The sequence below is a fragment of the Octopus bimaculoides genome, chromosome 2, assembly GCF_046866305.1.
Source record: "Octopus bimaculoides isolate indiv1 chromosome 2, ASM4686630v1, whole genome shotgun sequence".
Lineage (NCBI taxonomy): Eukaryota > Metazoa > Mollusca > Cephalopoda > Octopoda > Octopodidae > Octopus > Octopus bimaculoides.
Window position 1 is genome coordinate 101119951 of NC_142929.1, and position 15527 is coordinate 101135477.

The 15527-nt window shown below is 35.4% G+C and overlaps 1 protein-coding gene across 20 annotated transcripts in view; it reads right to left on the bottom strand.

The window, feature by feature from the left end:
• The window catches only part of LOC106868823 (dematin), a 157005-nt gene that overhangs the window by 65073 nt on the left and 76405 nt on the right, over positions 1-15527 (bottom strand). For all 20 annotated transcript variants that reach the window (XM_089347304.1, XM_014914247.3, XM_089347306.1 and 17 more), the window contains one exon: positions 3736-3791. In XM_089347304.1, coding sequence (XP_089203430.1) covers positions 3736-3791 — 56 coding nt within the window. The remainder of the gene's footprint in view (positions 1-3735; positions 3792-15527) is intronic.

The following is a 15527-nucleotide window of genomic DNA, read 5'->3' on the forward strand; positions in this document are numbered from 1 at the left end:
TGTCTTTTGAAGAAGATTTGGCCACCTTGTCTACTATGTTGAGCAATCATACAGTGGTTCCTTTGTAGGTCCGGCTCTCTCATTTGCTACCTACACATCATAGGTTGGCTTCAGCAGGGCTGAATATAATGACTATCAATCATTATACTATATCCACCAATCAATCTCAAGACAACAACCAAACATTCAGATATAAATGACGACCACTGGCATATCAGTCCAGTAACTTAACCATTATGCTATTATAAATTTATACACAACTTAAGAGGAATTATCTTTAAAAATATTAATATCACTGGAAATTAGTTTAGTTTCCAATTCCTGGTTAAAATAGTTTCATCTCATCTTTTTTTGTTATTGTTGCGATGGCCACAATAGTTCATTCAATGTTGTAAGTCAAGTTGAAGTAGCAGAATAGCTTCAACATGAATTCACTTGAGATTTGAAACTTCTAGAGAGAAAATGACCACGAGGACTATGCTCTAGGTAAGTTTGATAGAGCAAGTTGTACTCCAATTTGGAACAAGGTCCCATATCAATGCTCTGTTTAATCTTTTTCAATCCTTACTACAAGGCAGCTTAACTCGATATTTAAAGAATGACGGAGGGAAAACTAACCTGCAACTTCTCAATGTCAGCCCTTCATTTAAAGCTTCATTTACAACTTAAAAATCATGACTACTGCTAAAATTCTCAGCAAACAATGTCTGCAACACAATTTCACTTGGAACCATTTGGCTTAAGTATATTACACTTTCAAGAAATGTATAAACTTTACAGCTTCTCAGATTCAGTCAATAAGTCTGAAGCTACATAGCTAGTTTAGAAATCTTTATTACAGTTATTATTACTTTCTGAGTGGTTGGCGTTAGGAAGGGCATCCAGCTGTAGAAACTCTGCCAAATTAGATTGGAGCCTGGTGTAGCCATCCGGTTGCACCAGTCCTCAGTCAAATCGTCCAACCCATGCTAGCATGGAAAGCGGACGTTAAATGATGATGATGATGATGATGATGATGATGATTACTAAGGAAACAGAGCAGCAGAATTGCTAGAACACCAGACAAAATACTTTGTGGCATTCCAGCCCTTTATGTTGTAGCAAATTCAAAACTGATTCAACAAATAACCAAGTTAAAATCATGGCTTAGTAACAACCTTTTTATGTGATCGGCCAAATTATGGACCAATCAGCACTGAGAATCACATGATGCAACTTTCTTGAATCTTCTAGAACATCCCCTAACAAGGCATATAAATAGGCATGCTTGGAAGCTAAATTTCAGTTTGTGGGTAATTGCAGCTAAACTAACCACATTCTCATTTTGCAGCATTTAACAGTAATGACTCCTTTGCATATGCAGGGGCTACAGTTTTGCAATCATGAATGCAGCATGGTATTTTCTCCTATTGTGACAGCTTATTTACAGAGCCAACTTAACCAACTATTTTGTAATAACTACAGAATTGTCATTTCCAGGGTAAAAACTTTGTTGCTGCATTTTTAATGCAAGACCAACATATGTAGTGAATAAAATTCTGTTAATTATTCACTGGTGTTTTACATTCATTATACACAACCTGAACCCAACTCAACCACCACCTGGTAACCACACCTTGTAACAATGTCTTCAGGGTAAACTCTGCCAAGGTTGACTTTGCTTTTTATCAAAGTTTTTTGGGAGCTGATAAAATAAAGTATCAGTCAAGTACTGGAGTCAATGTAATAGACAAACCCTCTTCTCCTAAATTTCTGGCATTGTACCTATATTAGAAACAATTATTACTTTATCCATATGATAGGTAAAAGTAAAGACCCTTTTTGGTCATGATAGACCATAGGATTGCACCTAGAAAGTTTCCCTCCAAGGCATAAGTCCAAGTAAGGTTGTTTATGGAAGACTAGTAGTCACCCATGCATACCAGCCTCCCACTCTCCACACAACCAATGTTATTCAAGAGAAAGGCAAAGACCAATACAGCTTGGCACCAGTGATGTCACAACTTATTTCTACAGCTGAGTGAACTAGAGCAATGTGAAATAAAGTGTCTTGTTCAAGAACACAACACACAACCCAGTTCAGGAATCAAACTCACAACCTTATGATTGAGAGTGCGACGATCTAACCACTGAGTCATGTACCTTCAGTGCATATGATGATTAATATCTCTATATTACTACAATACCTCAATACTAATGTCTTGCAAATAGGCAGAATGCAACATCCTGCTAACTCCTTTCACCATCTTCAGAAATCAAACCTAAATTAGAAATCATTGTTCACACTTTTAATAACTCTAGACTAAAACTTTTCAGAAGGGCTTGAACATCACAACAATCTTTTATGTCAATAAATAGAACCTCAGGTTCCATGTTTATGTAAATAACAATAATTATTAACAATAACTGCTCTTATTATCCTCATCATGTTATTGAATAACTTTTGTTAGTTTTTCAATAATAGTAACAAAAGGGTATTCACAAGAAGATTCAATTAGCTGGCTGACAGATTAAGCTAGAGGTAGTGTCCATTTTACTAAATATATCCTCTCCTAAGAGGATATATTTAGTAATATTACTTTTATGACAACATAGTTGTTGTTGTTTAGCCCAAGGTTAACCTATATGAGCTGACTTACAATCAAAAGCATTCCAACTGTAATGTAACCATTCCATTGTTTTAGGAGTATATTGGGCAAGACAGTAGAATGTGATTTGAGGGAGATTTAGCAGCTATTTGGAGCAGATCAACTAATCATGTAGAAACTTCCTTGTTTGCTAAGTTTCTGTATAACCAGTGTAGTTATGTAGAAGCTTTGGGGAGGAACATAAGTATTTAAAACATTTTGCCATTCCAGAACAGCATTCATTTGACCTTCATTGATAGTAGCTTTATGAAGTCATACTCTAAAATATAAAATGTGCGTGTGTGTTTGAAATGCTACTTGTCTACTTACACTAAATAACAGTATGGCCTTTGTTTAGGAATATCAGACAGGAATACAAAAGAGAAAATACAACAGTTTGACTATTTATTTGTTCCACCCATCTATCCTGATAAAAACATTTTCCTTTTTGCTCAAATTTTCACAAGACCGCATTAAATAATTTGACATGGCTGTCTCTAAATCAAGGGGGACAAGGTAGCTGGCTTGATATAGAATGGCAAATATCACTCAGACAGTCCACTTGGTGACTGATCTGTCCCTACCACCACACCACACCACAAAACACTGTGGCATAATGATTTCTTTTACATAAGCATGAATCTTGATTTATAGAGCAAGGGTAAACTGGATTTGAAACATTTCTACTATTCCAAAGGACTTTAACAACATATATATATCAACTTTGGTTGGTAATAACATAGCCATGTAATTAGATACCTGTCACAACTAAGGATTTCTTTAATAGCTATAGCTGCCTCAGATTCATAAATTTTGAGAAAGTAAGAAGTCATGAGCTTTAATAATTTAAGTGAAATGGTTCCAAATGGAAATTAAGTGACAGACTTAATTACCAAAAATCTTAGTACCACAAAGCTATTTAACAATGGTATTTTAAAGTTATAGCATAACCCTTTTCCTATTTGGTATTATATATAAAAAAAAAAATTAATGGAATATCAAATGCACTTTAATAATAAGAAGAAAAAAAGACTAAAGGACATAAAAAGGTGGGGGAACACATTGAGTGCACAGTGCAACACCAACTGTAATGAGTTCAGATTCATACCTGTCTGTCTGAAGTGTAAGCTTCATCATCACTATGGTCAGTTGTAGAATTTGGACCTAAAAACAAAAGCAGTAAAAGAATAAGATATTGAAAAATTGACATAATTTTCAAATCGTTTTAAAATATATAACTTCAGTTTATTGTTATTATATAGAAAAGCACAGGAAATAGTTTTATTTCATATAATCTTTCAATATTTCTCTCTCTCTTTCTCTCTGAAAGTTAGTATCAATGAATTATATTTCAATATTATTGAACATCACTGAAGTTAACTTTGCTTTACCTTTCTCCACAGCTAATAAAATAAGTCAAGCACTGACATTGTTTAAATCAACAATAATCCTCATTACAATTTTGTGGCTCTGTGCCAAAAAGTCTTTACTGCTTTATCTTTTGAATGTTCGGCAAAGATTCACACACCAACACACTGCAAACTTTAGCTCACAGCCATGATGCTTCTTCTCTCTCTCTCTCTCTCTCTCTCTCTCTCTCTCTCTCTCTCTCTCTCTCTCTCTCTTATCTACTGCTGCTACAGTGATCTTTGCTCCTCTGAGCTACATAACTGCATGTCTCTTACAATTGGGCCTATCTGACACACTTGTCTCTCTTCTTTCACTCTGATTGCATCTTATCACCCAGATCCCACATAATCACACTTTCTTCCTGGAATGCAGCTCTTTGGAACTTCCTCTCTGCTTATTTTCCCTTCCAAACTGAATATGAACCACATACAACCTGTAAAGATTATGGGCACCATCTCTTCCCTCTTCACTAACTTATAAATACATTTTTTTTTTTAAATGTAACCATTAAGCCAGTGGGATGAAAGGTAAAGTCAACACAGACTGGAACTTGAAATTGAGAAAAAGAAACCAAATATAGTAAAGTCTTTCACTTGATGTACTAAAGAATTGCCTTCACATCAGAATAAATAAATATATTTCTTTGTACATATTCACTGCCTTTGGGTCTGTAGTTTGATAGTTTAATTATTCAGCTATTGCATTTCTTACATATGAAAACAGAGATGAGAGTGGTGGGGGAGAAAGAAAATATACAGTTTTAACAAGAAAATTAACCCCCCTACATTTTGTAGTCTGGCCTAAGGGAGGTAGATACATGAGAGGGACAATGAGTGAGGAGACAGAAGAGAGAGAGAGATAGAATATAAAAGAGGCATAGTCAGAAGTTTGGGCTAGAAATGGAGAAAAAAAAGGGGAGTAAGTGGTAGGGATGAGAAAGGGAAAGAGAACAAAAAAGAAGAAATGTGAAGGATACAGAAAGCATAGTGAACACTACAATGAAGAAAAGAGGGTACAAGTCCCACAAGGTTCCCACACTTTCTGAACAGCAACCTCACCACCTTGAAAGAACTAAAAAAAAGGACACGGCTGCTGACCTTCCTTTTATGACTAATTAATTAAAAACCAAAATGCACGTGTGAATAAATGGCTACATAGACCTGGATTTAAAGGTGCAGGTGTATACAAATAAAAGATATCTATCGATGTCAGCCCATGTTAACAGTAAAGACCAAGCGTGCAACCTCATCAACTTCAAATAAAGGAAAATAGTATAATTTACAGTCTGCATATGTGTGAGAGTGGTTGTAAGTGATCCAATTTCATGGAAACACGTATGTACGTACATACACCTATACGTATGTATGTATAACAGTTAAACACTTCTCAGAATAGGTGGGTGGGTGGTTCGAAAAATTCAATGTGGTGCAGTGCAGGTAGTATATCGAGTAGCTTTTTATAATGTCACTGCAGTCAAACTGACAAAACAAAACTAAAAACACTACCACCACCACCACCACTACAATTACAGATCCTAACACAATGTTACTATTATAGTTGTTGCAATTACAGCAGCCACCATTATTTTAACAACCTCTTTATCATAACACCAAAGGAGTCTCTATGCAGTCAGTTGACCAGCTAGAGGTAGCAGTTGAATTTCCTCCGACGACACTCTACTATCTTAAAATAGTAAGAACACATTGGCCACGAAGTCTCTTAAGTACAAGAAAGAAAAAAAGGACTATCAAAGTTAACATGTTTCTGACCTAGATTATTACTATCAGGGAAGTTTTGACTGTTTCCATGTCCATAATACCATCACTATCACTGGTAAAATGTTACTAACACAAAGTCATGGTAGAGATGTCACCATCTCCACCATGACTCTAGCTAAAGCCATCACTTCTACCACCACCATCATTTGCATCAACAAAATGAGTCCCACCTGAGAACTATATAACCTGTACTGATGTCAATAGGTGAAACTAGTCAAGTAAACATCCTAAGGGAGAGGGTAAGGAGGATGGGACTGGATGGCTGGTTAATAACCAGTATTTATGTCATGGTTCTGTAATTTGGTGACTTCCATTCTTTTTTCTAGAGAAGTCAATAAAATAAGGACCTATAGCTACCACTTGTCAGGTCATATGAATATTTTATCCACTCTCTTCTCAAAAACAGAAGAATATGTATAAACACATACACATGCACAGTATTCAAAAAGTGAGTTTTTACATGGATATTCATCCAGCCACAAAAATAGAAGCCAAATTCCTCTCAAATTATACTCAATCATCCTAAAAGAAAGAAAGATACATTAAACAATGTAATCCTAAATAAGCATTATCTGAAAAAAAGATAAGATAGTTACCCTAGGTTTGCTTAATCAGGGATGATTTTGTGACTAAATAGCCAAAACAATATACAAACCCATCAGAATTTATACAGCTTACATGTAATATTATTTTGAAGTTATTGCACACTCGAGAGAAATCGATGATTATGATTTTGTTTCAGTTGGATCTTATTCAGTCAGAACCATTTATGCTAACTCATTACTTTAATTTGTTCTAATAGACACCAACAGAATAAGGGTTTAGTTCCAAGAAAACTGAGTGTATGTGTGACCTAGTATCATTTCAAATCTTGGAGACATTTCACTTTTCTTATATGGTGGAATAAAGAACATTCTCCAAATTGTCTTATTTGACAATTCTTATTCTTACACTGATAGTTCTTATTTGGAGTTACTACCTTCCTAAATGGGGAATCTACAGTCTGCCTTCTCATACACTTCACATACATATATGCATACATACATACAAACAGACAGACAGATACATATACAGGGTGCGATGGGTAAGTTGTTGCCATTTTATATTTTTTATTTTGTGCATGCACATTGTTTTTGATTTTGTCAACTACACAGTATAGTAGGGTCAGTTGGGCACCGTCTGTGAGAAAAACAGCACCATGATGCAATTCACTCTGCCAGAAATTTGGAAATGACATGCTGTACTGCTCCAATGCAAACAGATGATGAACACACAAAGCAACTGTTGGCTTGCCATGTCCCTAAAACGTGTACCAAGAGTGATAAAAATCAAATATCCAGTCATCATGATGTTTGGAGTAATCACTAATGATGGCGATTTTATGCCTCCATTCATCTTCTCACATAGCCTCATACTCAACATGGAGGCCTACATCAAGTGCCTGGAGGAGGTAGTGGCTGGAAAATCCTTTTTCTGGCAACAGGACTCTGCACCATGCCATAGAAGCAAGAGAAGCCAGTCATGGCTGTCAGACAATTTTTGCTACAACATCACCCCTAACATCTGGTCACCTAATTCTCCAGACTGCAACCTCCTTGATTATTATGTGTGAGGCACAGTTGAGCAAGAGACCAACAAAACTCCTTGTAACACCAAAGATGGACTGAAGGCAAAGATTATGGCAGCATTAACCAACTTAAACTAGGAGACTGTCCAGAAGAGCTGCAGGAGATTCCAAAGTCGTCTAGAGGCCATGGTTGAAGCCAAGGGCGATTTTACTGAATAAATTTACTCTTTAGTATTTCAAGATATTTTTATGTAATTTAGGTAAATATATCTGTTAAAATGAGATATCAGTGTTATTTTTATTTTTGCATAATTTAGACAACAATATATTCACCACTCCCTGCATATGTAGTAATAATAATAATAAACCACGGGTAGAATTAATCAATATTTTTATGCATTGCTACATGCATTTCTATCCATGGATTATTATTATTGAATGAGAGATCAGTGAATGCCATCAAAGTGACACTGGGGTAAAATATATGAAATCCAGTATACACATCATGACTACCCATTTGATAAGGATACACCAGACACATGCATCACAACCATATGTGTGTGACATGGCGATCTCATATCAAGATAAACAGCACCTGACCTTGCAGGTGGGGCCCGGCTAGAATTTTCTTCAGGTCGAGTAACCCATCCTACTCAAAAGGTCCCTGAAAAAGGGTTTTTAAGAATGTTGAACAAAACACTCATGTTTCCAAAGGTGAATTATCCAAACCCCAACACATGGCTATGATGCCCCCCCCCCCCCCACTACTTCTGCTCGTTATCAGAAATGCACATATCGTCAGCCACTAAGAAACATGCTCAACTGGTTAAGGTCAAGCAACTGACAAACGAATCTGTGGTATTGAGCAGAATCTTTGCTGTATATATTATTAAGGTGGCAAGCTGGCAGAATCATTAGCACGCTGGGCAAAATGCTTAGCAGTATCTCATCTGTCTTTACATTCTGAGTTCAAATTCCGCCAAGCTCGACTTTACCTTCAATCACTCTCAGTACCAGTCGAGCACTGGGGTCAACATAATTGACTTAGCCCTTCTCCAAAATTACTGGCCTTGTGCCAAAAATTCGAAATCATTATTATTATTATTGTTGTTACTACTACTACTACTACTACTACTACTACTACTACTACTACTACTATATTTATCTCATTGGCACAGCTTGGTACAACACCAAAAACTTCTATTGCCAGTTGGTATCATGAGGCTGTAGTTAGCATAATAAAATAGGTGCTTTTATATGCATATTTAAAAATGTTTCCCTTAAACGAACTTAAGGATATGTGTATATACATACATATATATATATATATATATATAGGGAGAATTCACAAAAAAACAACAGATGAAGACAGGTGGTGTAGAAAACAAACAGATGTATTAGTATAACGCTCAGGAATTGAAAAAGTCTTTAACGTTTCGAGCCTACGCTCTTCCACAGAAAGGAACACAGAAAGAAGCAAGGAGAGAAACAAGGAGAGAAAAAAAATGTGTGCAGTGGTTAGCAATCTATCATGGCAAATGCCAGACAGAAGGGTCACACAGGAGAGTTAAGAAGAAGGGTAGATAACAAAGTAGTAATGATCCCAAAATATATATATATATATATATATATATATATATATATATATATATATATATATATATAATACAAATGATATATGAGCATATGCATGTATACATACATATATGTACATACCTACATCTACATGTATATATAGATGCATATCCAGGTACAGGACGTCAAAAAAGGAACGGGAACATAAATAAAGCACAAAAAACAGGCAAAATGCTTGGCAGCATTTCGTCCAACTTTACATTCTGAGTTCAAAATCTGCCAAGGTTGACTTTGCCTTTCATCCTTTCAGAGATCAATAAAATAAGTACTGGTCAAGCACTTATGTTAATCTAATTGACTTACCCCTTGCTCAAACTTACTGGCCTTGTGCCAAAATTTGAAATCAATATTATTATTACAACTACTACATATGTATAAGGACACAAACACACAGAGAGCAATATTAAAGAATACCTAAGGCAGTGAGCAGGCAGAATTGTTAGCATACCAGGCAAAATGCTTTGCAGCATTTCAACCATTTTTATTTTATTAGTTCAAATTCCGCCGAGGTAAAATGTGCCTGTCATCTTTTCAGGATTGATAAAATAAGTACCAGTTGAGCAATGGGGTCGATGTAATCAACTTACTCCCTACCCCAAAAGTGCTGGCCTTGTGTCAAAATTTGAAACCAATATCAAAAGAATATTAGTAATGTTATAAGCTAAACAAACCAATGTAGAATGTGTAATATTTTTTTTATATTGATAGTAGTATCTTTATAGAAATAATGCTTTCACAAAGATACAACTTCATAAAAATGAACAAGTCAGAATTTAAATTCAGAAATGTGAATTATCAAGTTGGATATTGTTAAACAAGAGTTTTCAACTAGGTTTCCATTAGAGCCAAAAGCAAAATAAAGCATTTCTATTGATAAAATATCAGCTAGTCTGAATGAATTTATTACTATCTAGTTTTTAACTGATTTATGGGATTTTTTTAGATATATTATAAATTTATCCTTTCTGAAAATTTTTCTTCAGAAATATGATAAATATAGCATATGATCTTTGCTCCAGGGAATGTCAATTGCCTCAAATAAAACTGAGCTTTTCATCCAATGAAAAGTGGATTGTATCCAAGTCACTGAACATTTATTTTTCTAGTTAAAATATTATCATCCTTCTAAGTAATTATAGAGCTGTTCAATAGTAAAAACAGAAAATTGAATTACATTTTTTTCCTCCAATACATTTATAATCTGAGAAAACACTTCTGTGGAATTTAAATAATTTTAGAACATAAGCATGATAGTACATAAAAAAAATATATTACGAAGAGCATACATTTTAATTAATGCCACCTATCTCTTTTGCTTCACTCATTAATCTCAGTTCTAGAAAATGTTCCTTGAATGTTGCATATATGTATGCAATGAGTGCACTAATGAAATTAAACTGTGCCAAGGAAGGAAAACTCTACATGGACATACAACCTGCTAGAAATAGTAGTCAAATCGCTTCTCATATCCAACTGTTTTAAATATGAAAAGTATACACTGGATAATGTAGTCTTAGATACACTGTCCCAGAAAAAAATATCATGGAAGGAGTGCCTTTTAATGTAGAGGTGCTCATTCAGAGGACTCAGGCAAAACAGTAACATCGACATTTATGCAGAAAGTTGTTGGTTTATTTGAAACAGTTGTGTGTGTGTGTGTGTGTGTGTGTGTGTGTGTGTGTGTGTGTGTGTGTGTGTGTGTGTGTGTGTGTGTGTGTACATATATATATATATGTATATATATATATATATATATCTTTTGTAGTATTAAGACATATATTAAATTAACCTAACATTTTCAGGTTTACTTTCACTATTAATCCATCCAAACAATCTTTTGCTCATGGGCAAATTTGAGTAACATGTAATTTTTGCATTTATATAAATCAGTAAATTTTCTTCTTTCCCTTCAAGCTTAAATGATTTTTAAAGTATATATTCCAGTCCTCTACTTTCTGCATCAAATTATTTTAAGATGAGATGTAGTAATTGTAGATAAGTACTGAGGAAGTCTGACACCAATAAGAAATTTCAGAAGTAACTTCCTCAGTACATAATAATAGATATAGTGTAAAATATGATATAGTACAGTATAGCAACTCAAAATATGAATATAGGTTACCATTAAAAGATAGCAGAAAGTAAAATGAATGGAGACAGACGAAAAATGTGAATTTGAAAAACAAATTTGAGGTGAACAGTAGAAGGGAAAAATGTTGTTTGTAGAAAAGACAAAAAGAAATATAACAGAAAATAAGAAATAAAATAAGTGTTGGATTTGACTGAGTTGCCCATGTTCAGTCCTCTGCAGGACAAAGGCCTCAGCATGTCTTTTCTACTGATGTAAAGGCTGTGAATTTGAGCTTGAGATCATACTGGTTTGAAGAGCCTACTCTGCCACACTGGCTTGACATAGCTTGGCAGGATGATGAAGTTTTTTTCTTTTTTTTCTTTTTTTAAACTCATACTCAAGGGTAATTAAGTTGATTATATTGACCCCAGTGCTCACCAGGTACTTATTTTATTGAGCCTGAAAGGATGAAAGGCAAAGTCGACCTTGATGGAATCCGAACTCAGAATTGTAAAGATGGACAAAATACTGCTAAGCATTTCACCTGGCATGCTAATGATTCTACCAGCTTGCCTAAATATTAAGAAATGCAAAAGAAACATGTTAAAGTGAAGGTTAAAATATCCCAGTTACAGTTGTGTTTATGGTATAAACAAGACCCAAACTGGACAAGTTGGAGCAAAACTTTTACAAACCTTTCAATAGGCAAACATATACATGAGTTTGTTTCCTACTCCATGGCTTATAGTGACAACTGATGATCTGGAACTGTGAGGTTTTGGAGCTGACACTTTTAATGTACATGTATGTTTGCCTATTGAAAGGTTTGTGAAATCTGTAGACATACAAATTAGAACAATTTCCTCTAACCATGTTATGTTGTCTTCACTCACAAAACAGATCGAGAAAATTTTTCAACTAAACCTCAGGAAATTAATTTTAAAACATATAAAACCTTACTATTTGCTATAATTTAAGTAAATAAAAAAAAAAATCGTAGAAGCTAGTTAATTTGGCTTCGTTGCAAATAAACACCTTGTTTACTAGTAGCTGATTACTTATTATTTGACAAAGAATGTTAACTAGAGTTGTGATTACATGTTTAGCAGAAAGACAAAACAAAAAGAAACATCATCCACATAGAGAAGTTGGTCACACACAGTTATCTACATTTTACATTCCAAAACAAAATAAAATGAAAGGAAAACAATCATTAATTACCCGTGTGTGTGGTCCAACTAGAAGTTTCACAAGCATGATGTGTGTATATATCAATTGCTGTCTGTCAATAATCAATGATGGCTGCCCATGTTGTAAAGTCACAACTCTCCTCTACTGGATGTTTGTCTAGAGCTACAGGTATCAATGTTCAATTTCCTCATATTACATCTAACCACATCTTTGTATCTCAGTCACTGGTTCAGATAAAGGACCACTTTATTGCACTGTAGTGAATTTTTCACAAGGAGATAGCGAGTATAATCTTTGATAACTTGGATAGCAATCAATCCAGTATACTTTTGAGTTATTAACATTACTACATTATACTGCTTCCTAAAGATTTACGTGTTACTGGCTTTTATACAAGTAGCAAGCAATCTCTGAATGAGCAGTAGAATACACAAACAGGCAAGAATAGGCGAGGACATACTGTTTCTATAACGACTGTAGTGGCTGGACAGTTTGACACATATCTGCTCATTTGAGGTGTTGTCATGGAGTACACGTTTGGTACTGGTTGACTGTTAGCTCTCTTCAGTTTAACCACCATCTTGACATGTTCTTTTTGTTCTATAGGATATCCAATAATCATCCTCCTCACCAAACAAGCTCAGTACGGTTGCTGATTCAGTTGTCAACAGCCTGACTATATTCAGGTTGTATTGGCTTACACATTTATTTGGAGTAGTTCTCTGGTTATCAGATCTTTAGCTTGACACTATCAATCTATCTATCTATACAGACAGACAGTCAGACAGACAGACAGACGTAGATACATGTCTGTGTGTGTTGCTGAAGTAGGTTCCTGTCCCACAGACAGTTTTGGGCTTTTTCTATCTAATGGGTTTTAACTCAATATTTACATGCTATTATTTTTAGCTTTATGAAGGCAATGAGCTGGCAGAATCGTTAGCATGCTGGGCAAAATGCTTAGCAGCATTTCTTACAGCTTTGCATTCTGAGTTCAAAGTCTGCTAAGGTTGACTATGCCTTTCCTCCTTTTGGGGTTAATAAAATAAACACCAGTTGAACACTGGGGTCAATGTAACCAACTAGCCCCCTCCCCCAAAATCTCAGGCCTTGAGCATATAGTAGAAAAGATTATTTATAGCTTTGTCTGCTTAGAGTTTCACTGTTCCAGAAAAGAATTGTGTGTGCGCGCATGCATGCGCATGTGCACACACACACACACACACACACACACACACAACAATGCAGTCACAGGCACACAATGTTTAAATAAAAGATGAGACATACATACAATTTGGTGTAGAAACTAAATGAATGAAAATAGAACTGAATATATGTTGTGGGCGTTAAAAGTATTAATAGGATAATTCAGCCTTGCATTACTCAGTTTCAGAGATGCAGATAAATGTCTAGTTCATCAGATATACAAAACCTGAGTGAGAAGAAATAAAAATGACTTCTGAATTCAAGTCACATGAAGAAGGTGGTGGATTAGCAAATGCAGATAATTCTATTTCTTTTATATATGGTATAGGAAACAGTCCAGCTGGTCTACAGTTTGTAGTATTTAACAATACAGCAACATCAGACTGGAACAGTAAGGAATATGTCTGCTGTTTCACATGACAAGGTTAGGAGTCTGATGGTGTCAGGTAACATTTGAATATGCTAGCGACACCACATGGAAACTGGGTAGTGTGTTGTGTACAGCTGTTCTGTATGATGTATACTTAGCTGAGTATTAGCATTGATAGGTAACTCTGGTAGTGTATGGAAGGGTAATAATCTTATTATGAACAAGCAGGGGTTGTTTACCCTGCAGTTGTGAAAGGGCCAGCAAGAATTAAGGTAGTTTTCCCAGAATATCATTAGTGAAAGTGTTGAAGTTCATTATTAGGGCATGTCATGGATAACAACTTTACAATAGATCAGTTTTCCCATTGGCAAATATTACAGGCTGTTGCAGAATATGGAGTTTCTCATAGAGGCAGAGTTGACAATTATGAGCTTCAGGTGAGCAGAGAGAAGCCCTCTCAAGAATGTCTCACAAGCTGTTGGAGTCTGTGACTCTGAAATCTCCAAATGAAGTATGACAGAGTGGTAGAGTAATGAAGTATGCTTTACAAACATGTGGTTCTGGGTCCCATCCGAAAATGCAGTACCATAGGTAAGTCACTTCATTCATAACCTCAGTTTGACCAATACTTTGAGAGTGGAATATTGTAGATGGAAACAAGCAGAGAGAGAGAGAGAGAGAGAGAGAGAGAGAGAGAGAGAGAAAGAGAGAGAGAGAAAGAGAGAGAGAGAAAGAGAGAGAAAGAGAGAGAGAGAGAGAGAGAGAGAGAGAGAGAGAGAGAGAGAGAGAGAGAGAGATTATGAATGAATGCTACTAGCAACATATAATTCAGTACAACCAGGGTAACATGTTTGGGTCATTAGTATTACAAGGTCAGAACGTTGGTATACACGGTTGGGTCATCTGCTAGAAATTGTAAGGATAATAGCAAAACCTGTAAAAGGATAGACAAACTCAGCATAAGGTCAACAGCTATCTAATAATAGTGCATAGTGATACAGAAATACTTATGATGGTGAGACTTACTACAAGTGATGAGCAGACTTTATGCTCTTTAGCTATGATGAAGACAGTTTGTCTAAAAGAGACCCACTCCAAAGAAAAACCTGACAAGTCAAGCTAAAATAACCTTTCATCTGCAACCATTTGTAATATCCAATAATCTTAGTGGTTGCTTTAGTTTTTTGGTGATTTTGCATTTGACCAAGAAAGCTATGTGGTGCTGTAAATGCCACATGTTCCTCTATAGATATTTTAGATTTTATTCATGCACAGATGCTGCTTGACAAAATAGTTGGTTCTCTTGCGTTTAACCATATTAAAATTATGTGACACCTGTTGAATAGTATATTCAGCTGGGCTAAAAAGTCATCTTAACTTTGCAGATCATTAATCAGCAATAGTCATATGCCTCATGGGCAAAACAGCAATAAGTAAGCTCAAGGTGTTCCCAGGAACTCTGAGAAAAGATATCTCTTCTTCATAGGACAACCACGTCAGTGGAAGCAACCCAACCAGAGATATGGATGGGAAGGCCAAATGTTTGTAGAGCACTGCATCTTGAGCAGTTTTCAGGGCAATCTTGATGACCTGGGTCTCTTTGAGTTAACTTCTACTGTATATATGTACAAAACACCTCTTAGCTTTTGTTAAAGCATGTTTCTAGGCAAAG